The sequence below is a fragment of the Protomyctophum parallelum genome (genome assembly GCF_964188405.1).
Source record: "Protomyctophum parallelum genome assembly, chromosome: 1".
In the NCBI taxonomy this organism is placed as follows: domain Eukaryota; kingdom Metazoa; phylum Chordata; class Actinopteri; order Myctophiformes; family Myctophidae; genus Protomyctophum; species Protomyctophum parallelum.
Genome location: NC_139697.1, coordinates 4,947,710 through 4,958,247, shown reverse-complemented (window position 1 = coordinate 4,958,247; position 10,538 = coordinate 4,947,710). Strand labels below are relative to the sequence as shown.

The following is a 10,538-nucleotide window of genomic DNA, read 5'->3' as shown; positions in this document are numbered from 1 at the left end:
TTCAGATTTTTACAGAGGCCAGTTTCGAATTGCAGCCGTCCGTAGGTGCCCTTTGAGAGCGGTTTTGAAGGAGTCAAGGGATTCACATGTCTTAATGACTGTTGGTAGGGCGTTCCACATTTTGGTGGCATAGGAGCGAAAATAATTTAGTCCCTTGTTTGAGTAGTAGAGTAGCGACACGCTTTGATCTCGCCGCAAAGCGGGTGCCTATGGGCTATAGTTCCAAACATTGCTCCTATGGCTGGAACTATATCCCATTGAGATAGAATGATCACTTCCACATTACATTGTTACAATAGAGTCAACGCTAGTGTTGCCACTCTCTTACACTATTACTCTATTACTCTGGCCTGGGGTGACCAGCGGGCTGATGTCACAATGACCTGGGGGCTTGCCTGGGGTGAGCGACAGGGATTTGAGTTAGGTGACATGACAGAGTGACGGGAATTGTTGTGAGTGATGTGACAAAAATGCAAGTCTTCATATAGTTATCTCAATCAATGCCTTCTTTAGGCTATACCCCATTGGGGGAGAACTAAAGTAAGTATAAAGTAATATGGTCTGTTGTATTTATTTTGCCAAAATAATACAATAAAATACAATCAATCAATCAATCAATCAATCAATCAATCAATCAATCAATCAATCAATCAATCAATCAATCAATCAATCAATCAATCAATCACATGTCACCCGGGTGACGTGTCCTTCTTCAATATTCCTTGATTATCCTGCAGTGCAAAATGCAAAATGACACCATCACGGCGCGTCGGGGTATTGACATGTGGCGTGTCTGGAGCTAATAGAGCCCGCCTACTGTATCTGGCCATTTGCGCACGCATATTAGTCTCGCGTTACCAGACTGTTGCCTCTGCGATTTCCAATATATATATAATACTTGTTAGTATATATAATATACCATAATTATACTCTAAGATCCACACACATTCCGTTTCCGTATCCGCCCTATAGAAATGTCTATTTGTATGTCTCTAAATGTTTTGATGAATTGAACAATGGACCCTGTTGTAAAACAAGTGTAATGCTTAATTGGGTCGTCCACTCACAGTTAACAGTCTTTGTATTGAGTTTGTGCTTAAAATGTACTGTAAATTCTACAAACTGTTAATAAATATTTTCAATCAATCAATCAATCAAATCCCTAGACGGTCTAGGGATTTGATTGATTGATTGCACAATCCGGTCTAGGCTAGACCGGATTGTGCAACCTGCGAAGCTGTTCGGCAACGCGAGACTAGAAGAACTCAAGTTTAACTTGAGTTCTTCTAGTCTCGCGTTGCCGAACGCCGAACTCGTAATACGAGAGAACTCAACTCAACCCCGTCACGTCAGCGAGCAGCAGTCAGTCCTACGTTTACGTTTCCAGCACCACAAGCTAAAAAAACAAAACAACAATTAAAGTGCGTCACAACAGACAACATCACTGGCCGCAGTCTGCTCGTCACCTTCTGTTTGACGGTGAGTTTCTACTGTGTGTTGCTATAGCTAGCCCGCTAGCGTTAGCAGCCTCCAACCAAACACTGTTATTGATTTAGCAGCTTGTGTGGCTATTGCTAGCTGTTTAGCATCCGCTGCTAAAACACAGTCACCACCATTCCGTTATCATAGAGTTGTCCGTTATGTTATGCGTGGATGATGCTTATGATGATGCTAACAGTAATGTATCTCCATCGATCAGTAACATAAGGTCATTCTTGTTGGCTTGGTGAACTGCAAGCTAGTGTTGTTGCGAACGTGTTCATGTGTGTGGGTGTCTGTAAATCATGTGAACTTAGCTAAGCTAACAGATAGCATCGAAGTTGAACGCCATAACAAAAAGTGTAAACAACAGTCCGCAGAGAGTCTGTTCTAAATTAGATTTTGTGAACATGCAAACTGGTGTCATACTAGCCATGGTTCATGACTCTCGTATTTTCAGGGCTAATGTCATACCAATACAGAATACCCACTAGAACAGTGATTAGATTTAATGTTTTTTGTCCACAGATCATGTCTGAAGAAAACAAACAAAAAAGCTGTTTTGTATTACTGTTTACGGTAACGGATATGCTACTGTGGTGGGCTGAACTGAGGACAGTGACGGTTTAGATTTTATATTTAATACACATACCGTTTTGATTGATTGATTTATTATTATTAACAGTTTGCAGAATTACAGTACATTTCAAGTACAACTCAATACAAAAACTGTTAACAGTGAGTGGACGACACCATAAAGTATTACACTTGTTTACAATAGGGCCCACCATTTTCAATTCATCAAAACATTTAGAGACGTACGGATATACACAACTATATAGTCAAAAATAAATCATCATAGGAGGTAAAAAGGGAAAATAAACATATACAGTGAGGGGAAAAGGGTGGGGGGGATTCAGATTTTACGGGGCCAGTTTCGAATTGCAGCCGTCCGTAGGTGCCCTTTGAGAGCAGTTTTGAAGGAGTCAAGGTATTCGCATGTCTTAATGACTGTTGGTAGGGCGTTCCACATTTTGGGGGCATAGGAGCGAAATTAATTTAATCCCTTGTTTGTGCCGAATCTGGGTTGCACATAGTTTGTTGAACTCCCTCTGGTGTTGTGGGTGTGGAACGTCACCCAAAAGATGACGTTCCTCCGCCCACTTTTCGACCATAGCCTGTTTGCCTGATATCGCCTCTTATCGCCAGTAGTTGCCGCGTCCCATTGACAAATCATGCACTTCCGGAAAATTTGTCTGGCTGTCGCCTGCTGTTAAAACGTACTGTGAGAGTGCACACATTGGTTCCGTTTGTGCACTCTGACCAGAGCCTTAGATATAGACAGAGTTATGCGAACTGCGTTCACTTCATGGGGCCAGTCCAATGGCCTGGACCGAAAGTAGGCAGAAATGCATTGGACTCAGGCAACAGCCCAGCTTTAATGATCTTAAATCCACCTGATAGTTTTGTAGTAATGGTACAACATAAACATTAAAGAGACTTTAGTTGTTACTGTACAATACTTTAAACAGTTGTCATTTTGCACACATGCTTAAAATAGCTCTTATTTGCACCGCCCTCGTTGAAAACAATACATTTCCATTTTCCAACTCCAGCTTGTCTCAGTTCAGGCTGCATGAACAGCACTCGAGCGCTCTGTGTCTGCACCCTCAATATCGTAACTCTATTAGATGGCTCTGACTTACACACCTACAGATTTAAGGCTATAGGGCCAGAGCGTAGGGAGGAGTCTCTCTCAGAAAGGCTTATTCTGGTTGCCATTTCTTGCCTGCTAGTAGACTATAGTAGTAGGCTGCTGCTTAATTATCAAAATACAAGCTGTATGGTTTCTTTGATTCGGGTGTCAGCTGACAAAATAACATAACCTTCAGCAACATTCACAAAAACACGTATGCTCTGCTCTCTACCTGTCCTCAAACGAGCACGAGACAGTGTAATCAAAATTATAATGGTCAGATTGCATAGCCTACACAGACAGATAATTTATTTACTGCAGAGAGAACACATGTTTGACTGATCAATCGTCACTCTCGTGGTGTTCTCCCCCTCTCCCGGGTTCCATAAGGATATGTCCACAGGTCTTATCCAAGTAAGATGTAAACATTGAGAACTGTTTTGACATGAGGGGAGGCGAGGCGGCTATCAGATCAGAACACCTGAACATTTTCTAATGGCGAATAATAATAATTCCACCGTCGAGGCGTCGATCCAGAGCCAAGTAGCCTAGCATCCTACTAGCCTACATGTAGGCAGGAAGATGGCGCCAAAATAAGTCAAAGTCCTACCGAACGCATCACTACGCTCTTCCCCCTATAGCTCTTTGTGTTTCTTGTAATATTGGTGTCCGCTCATTTGTATGTGCATGGAAAAATCTTATTTTGACATAAATGTCCACCACAAGCCAGCATGGTGATGACCCCTGTGAATGAAAACGGTGTTAATTTTGTTGACTAAGGTTTTTCAGACTAAATGTGTTTACTACATCAAAATATTGTGAAAGAATTGTGCCCGAACACCATGTTGGGAAACACTGCTGTTCAAGGGGGGATTTTGGTATAGTGAGACAGTGAATTGTGGAGAAAACGATAATAATAAAATTACAACTATGTGAATTGTGAACTATGTCACAAAGTGACATGTTGTATTGTAGGGGTTTATGATGAATTGAAAATGGTGGACCCTGACAACATGGACGAGTATTGTGCTTTTCATGTTTTCGTCCACAAAGTAGCAGTTTTTGTATTGACATTTTCAATTAATCAGATTGTAGATCTGCTATTTCTGCTATTTTTCTTTTTAATTGAAATTGTATGGACATTCTTCAACATGGAAACGATTGACGATTATGCAAAAATAATTCAGATTATCTCAAATAATTGTGATTATGTAATAATTGTGACAAGACTAGAGAAAACTCTATAACTGTGACCGTGTTTATCTCTCCTCCAGGTTCAACCACTGCACGGTAATGCTGACCCGACCTCGACCCGTGACCTCTGCCACCGCCGTGTCAGTCCAGTACAATTGAAACCGCCGCATCATGTTGTGACATTTAAAACGTTAAAAAAACAAGAAAAACAATCATGGAAATATTCCACCTGGCCTGAAGAACCCGAAAGCAAACACTTGAGACTTGGTGACAAACACCCAGTCAACCTGCCCAGTCAAGTAAAGTGTTTCAGTCTCATCATTTTTAGCCAGTGAATCGTCTTAGCGTTTTAGTCGTTGGTGTAGTCATCCCAAGTGGAGTGTGGCGTGTCTTCAGGGTGGCTGGTCCATTCACCAGGTGGCGCTACAGGATCATGGAGGGGGACTGTAGGATTCCTGTGGCGTGTTTCAGACCCCGGGTTCTGGCTCTACACGCGCTGTTCTGGGGGCTCGTGTCTCTCAGGTGGGTCCCAGATGTCCTTGACACACCCTTTGACAGCCATTTGTTTATAAGCCATTAAGTTAACTCACTCAAAGCCTTTATTATCTTATACCTTTCGATCCGGGAAAGCATCTGTGTCATATACAGTAACCGTATATTGCGCCTTTTTTATTTATATATATATAAAAAATATATATATCCCATTCTGACCGGGCACCCATTTTGGTGTCAGCATCATGTTATTCTTTAGCTATTTAAAAATAGCAGATCTACAAGCTCATATCGCGCCACCGAGTGGCGCGATACGAGCTTGTAGGTCTGTTATTTTTGAAAAATCGAAGAGCGACTGACATTTTTAGAATCTGATCTCAGGTCAGAATGGGTTCATCAGACCAGTGTGTGTCCGGCGGAAACCTCGTATGAATCTGATCTCAGGTCAGAATGGGATATAAATACACGCCCTGACAGGATTTACAGTATTTCTCAATAATGGCCGGCAGCCCGTTAATTATGTCTGGCTTAATCCACCTGTTGATCTTCTCTTCTAGGGTGTTTGGAGCAGCCTTGCTCAGCGAGGAGAGAACATCAGGTATGGCTCTAATGTAATATAATACTAACTCACTGGTACAACCACTAATATAGTAATGTAATATAATACTAACTCACTGGTACAACTACTAATATAGTAATGTAATATAATACTAACTCACTGGTACAACTACTCGTATAGTAATGTAATACTAACTCACTGGTACAACTACTAATATAGTAATGTAATATAATACTAACTCACTGGTACAACTACTCGTATAGTAATGTAATACTAACTCACTGGTACAACTACTAATGCAGTAATGTAATATAATAACTCACTGGTACTAATGTAGTAATGTAATATAATACTAACTCCCTGGTACAACTACTAGTAATGTAATACTAACTCATTGGTACAAATGGTAATATAGAGGGGCTGTCACCATTACAACATTTAAGTTGACCATTCATTGTCATACAAATACTCACTGGAAACCACTTTAAAACTAGCCTGGGGTCCACTTCTATGGCATAGTTCAGCTCCCGATCTAGACACAGCTGCGCGACATGAGACTGATTTAATTAGAGCGACAGAGACAGAGGAGTGTGTGTACATGTGTGCGTCAATTTAACAAAGGTGCAGACGATCAGAAATCAGCAGAGAGTGATCGACGTTTGCACGACTCGGACCCAGACTTTTTTTTTTCCTCCCTGGAAATGAATACGTCTGGGTTTCCGAGGCTACTATAAAACAGTACTTTACAGCAGTGGTTCTCAATCTTTTCAGGTCTTGACCCCCAAAATAATCATATTTGAACTGGTGAAAAATAAGAAAATAGCAGATCTACAAGTTCACACCGCTCCGTCCGCAGCGCAAGGCGTTCTGAGCTTGCTGATAGGCTATTTTCAAATTGCTAATTTGGTAGTTGCAATATTAGATTGAAGTTGAGGTTGAGAACCTATTGCTTTATACTTCAGAACATGGCGTAGCATGAAGAATCAGGAATATATAATCATGATTATATTATACAGTGTGTCTCATTAGCCTGCGGACCGCCATTTGAAAAGATATGCCAAGAAACCCCTTTAAGAGAAGATCTTTACGGTTCTAGCAGTGATTTTCAACCATTTTCATTTCAAGGGCCCCAGGTGTGATCTGAATTAGGCTACAGTCCCTTATTTAACCCATTCTGACCTGAGATCAGATTCATACGAGGTTTCCGCCGGACACACACTGGTCCTGATGAACCCATTCTGACCTGAGATCAGATTAAAAAAATGTCAGTCGCTCTTCGATTTTTCAAAAATAGCAGACCTACAAGCTCGTATCGCGCCACTCGGTGGCGCGATATGAGCTTGTAGATCTGCTATTTTTAAATAGCTAAAGCATAACATGATGCTGACACCAAAATGGGTGCCCGTTCAGAATGGGTTAAGAGAAGATCTTTACGGCTCTAGCAGTGATTTTCAACCATTTTCATTTCAAGGGCCCCAGGTGTGATCTGAATTAGGCTACAGTCCCTTATTTAATGGCATTTATTTCTCTGGGACCCCCAATGTATTGTAAAATCAAAGTTAATTTAACTGAGTGTACAAATGGAACCACACTGAGTCTCAGAGTTACAGATCCATAAGGGTCCATTTGGTTCCTAATTATCATTTAGCTGCGGACCCCCTGGAACTCTCAAGGATCCACGGACCCCAGTTTGGGAAACAATGCATTGTGTGTGTGTGTGTGTGTGGTTGTGTGTGTGTGTGTTCTCATGTGGCTTCCATGTGTGGTGTTGTGTCCAGCAGCCAGTAAGCCCTCTACTGCCCCCTGCTGGATGCTGGAGGAGTTTGTGGTGACGGCAGAATGCATTCAGTGCACCGCCTTCATGACTGTGAGTGTCTTTACTGTGTGTGGCAGTATATTAATTAAAATATTTACTTTTCAAGATAAAAAAAAGCAACAACAAGAAAAGTGACTTTATACATTGTCAGATACTTGAATGGGTCGTTATTGTTTTTTACCTAAATACAGCTCAAATAGAATTATTTATTTATCTTTTACCATTATTAATGTGGATATTTTTCTATCTGACTTTCTCTATCTGTCATTCTAAATCTCCAAAGTTGGAGTTGGGTGGTTCGACCGACAGTTTGAGAATGCAATGGAGTTAGGTTTATTATCATTAGACAGAAGCGCCTTTTCGGAATAGCTGTTGACTCACTTCTCAAACATTTCAAGTACCCCCAAATTTACATGCATTTGGTCGCAGACTCCATCCGAACATGTTGTGTTGTGCCAGAGGTCACTGTATAAGATTAACCCATTCTGACCTGAGATCAGATTCATACGAGGTTTCCGCCGGACACACACTGGTCTGATGAACCCATTCTGACCTGAGATCAGATTCTAAAAATGTCAGTCGCTCTTCGATCTTTCAAAAATAGCAGACCTACAAGCTCGTATCGCGCCACTCGGTGGTGCGATATGAGCTTGTAGATCTGCTATTTTTAAATAGCTAAAGCATAACATGATGCTGACACCAAAATGGGTGCCCGGTCAGAATGGGATAATGTTCTTAAAGCATTTCATAAATGTTCACATCTTTTCAAGATTGTTTTGAGAATAGCAGAAACTGATTTTAATGCAATATTAACTCATTTAGCTGTGGGCCCCCTGGAACCTTCAAGGACCCCTGGGGGTCCTGGCACCCCACTTTGATAACTCGTGGTCGCTACGTGATACTGGATGAATTAACCAATCTATCTATAATTGATGTGAAACCTAAAAAGTGTGTGTGTGTGTGTGTGTGTGTGTGTGTGTGTGTGTGTGTGTGTGTGTGTGTGTGTGTGTGTGTGTGTGTGTGTGTGTGTGTGTGTGTGTGTGTGTGTGTGTGTGTGTGTGTGTGTGTGTGTGTGTGTGTGTGTGTGTGTGTGTGTGTGTGTGTGTGTGTGTGTGTGTGTGTGTTCGTTCAGAAGTCGTGGTCAGCTTGTGGACTGACGGGCTATGTAGAGAAAGTCAACTGCACCAAGTCCAACAAAGATGACTATAAGAGGTTAGTCTACAGACACAAACAACAACAGAAGTGTCCGCTGCTGAAACTGAAGCCAATGCGGAAATAATGAAAACGCTGCAGTTCTCACGAAGGGTGTCTGGTGTCTGTTTCCACTCCTGCTGGCTGCGGAACAATTGTCATCCCATTCAAGTGAATTGGTAGTTGACCTGACACTTGGTTTTATTACTGTAGTAAATAACTATAATACGTTACGTTATGTTTTCAGTCTTTCAATTATGCGTTTTTGTAAATTAGTCTATGGTCCTACCGAGACAAACGGTGTCCGTCTGTCTGTTCTACGTTGACAAGCAGCATGAGTTTATTATCCTAGTAGTACTATTCATGGTTTACAATTGTTGAATGTGAAATCTCAGGTGGAAAAATTGCAATACAACTCCTTTAAACAGTCCCTCTCTCACCCTCTCAAGCTGTCGTTCAACCGTTATGGAGGAGCATCTGTTCTGGAAGTTCGAGGCGGTCATGCTGTCTCTGACGGTGGTCTTCGCCCTGGTGGTGGTCGCCCGGCAGCGTTCCCTGGACCGGCTTGCCTCGGAGAAGGTCCGACGGCAGATCGAATCCATCTAAGGACCCCCCCCGGACCTCCCTTTTTTTCTTTTTAGGACCAGGTCCTTGGACCTGAGCCATCTTAAGACCTTAAGAATGCATCTAAGGACCAGGTGGAAAATAAATCTGAATACTCCATGGTATCAGGACCATGGACCAAGAGCGGCTGGGAATCACATCCTAAGACTGGACCAGTGATTCTCAAGATTATTATTATTTTTCCCCAGCGACTGCCAGTTTCCCAAACAGTGAGTCGTGGACACATTTCTATGGGTCCCTTTATTTTTTGTTTCCTTCATTCATTTTGCTTTTAATTATTTATTTCAAAACATTTTCAAAACAATATTTCCAAAAAAGCTATAAGAAAATCATGAATTTTAAAACAGAATTCAACGATTTTCATTGATTCCATGAATTAGAAAACAAATGTTTAAGGAGTAATGAACATAGCCGATCTACAAGCTCACAATGCGGCGCGACACGCGAGACCGGACCGCAGTGGGACTGCGTGGATCGCACAGACTTTTAAAATCCATGTTTTATCATCTTCCGTCAACAGATGAAGGTTGTTTCCCATCACGGACGGTTTTGAAAAGTGTTTTCCTCGGATTTGACTAAAATGAACCAAAAATCAATTTTTCATCGCTTGTTGTCTCGTAACGAGAGACTGAACGTTGGAATATGACGGATAAATGTGATTCCTATTGGTCAAAATGTCTACATTATTTATTCAACTGACATGTTACGATTTTATTGAATTAATCTGTGTGTGACTGTGTGCGCGTGCATTAGATTCAAACACATGAACCCTAGCTTCCCTATTCTGGGAAGAATAGGGAAGAATACAACAAAATATGCAGGATGATTAAAATTGTTTAATTTAGAGTTCCAGATCCAAGGTGTTTGTTAAACCAGTGTTTCTCATAGTGGGGTCCAGGGACCCTCAGGGTTCCTTGAGGGTGCCTGGACCCTTACAGGTCTGTAACTCTTGAGAGTGTGCAAATGGAACCAAACGGACCCGCCCTCACGACTCTGTTTGGTTCCATTGTAACCTGACAAATCAGAGTTATGGCGGTCCTTGATATAAAAATCACACACGTGTGAACTGAGTGGTGCAATTCCCCCCCTCTCTCTCTCTCTCTCACTCTCTCTCATTAGAGTCACTACCCCTCTCACTGTTTCTGGCGCCCCCTACTGCTATTATTAAGTCACATACTCATGCTCACACACACAGACACACAGACACACAAACAAGTACGAGGACATTGCAAGCTGGTTGTAGGAGTGGTTGCACCACTCAAAAAAAGATGGAGAATTATAACTTCTCCTCTCAAGGAACCCAAGAACGCTTTACATCGAGTAAATAAACATACTAGCTGCCCAAAAGCCTGTCTCTCTTCAGTGCGGACTTAGTCTCGTGTCCAGTGGTGTAAAGTAACACTGTTCTCATGAGTATATTTACTGAACTTGGGTAACATTTCGAGGTAGGACTATTTCTACTTTACTTGAGTATTTCCAGTACTTTT

The 10,538-nt window shown here is 41.7% G+C and overlaps 1 protein-coding gene across 4 annotated transcripts; it reads left to right on the top strand.

Annotated features, from left to right (window-relative positions):
- Nucleotides 1-1,346: 1,346 nt before the first annotated feature.
- Nucleotides 1,347-10,178, top strand: jtb (jumping translocation breakpoint). 4 transcript variants are annotated; one of them, XM_083770487.1, is made up of 6 exons: nt 1,347-1,479; nt 4,450-4,891; nt 5,419-5,459; nt 7,202-7,287; nt 8,372-8,448; nt 8,877-10,178. In XM_083770487.1, exons 2-6 carry the CDS (start codon nt 4,803-4,805, stop codon nt 9,031-9,033), a joined length of 450 nt encoding a protein of 149 aa, XP_083626613.1. In that variant the 5' UTR covers nt 1,347-1,479; nt 4,450-4,802; the 3' UTR covers nt 9,034-10,178. The 4 variants fall into 4 exon arrangements, with proteins under 4 accessions (XP_083626613.1, XP_083626611.1, XP_083626612.1 ...); XM_083770485.1 differs by having other exon boundaries at nt 8,369-8,448; XM_083770486.1 differs by having other exon boundaries at nt 7,199-7,287.
- Nucleotides 10,179-10,538: the final 360 nt, after the last annotated feature.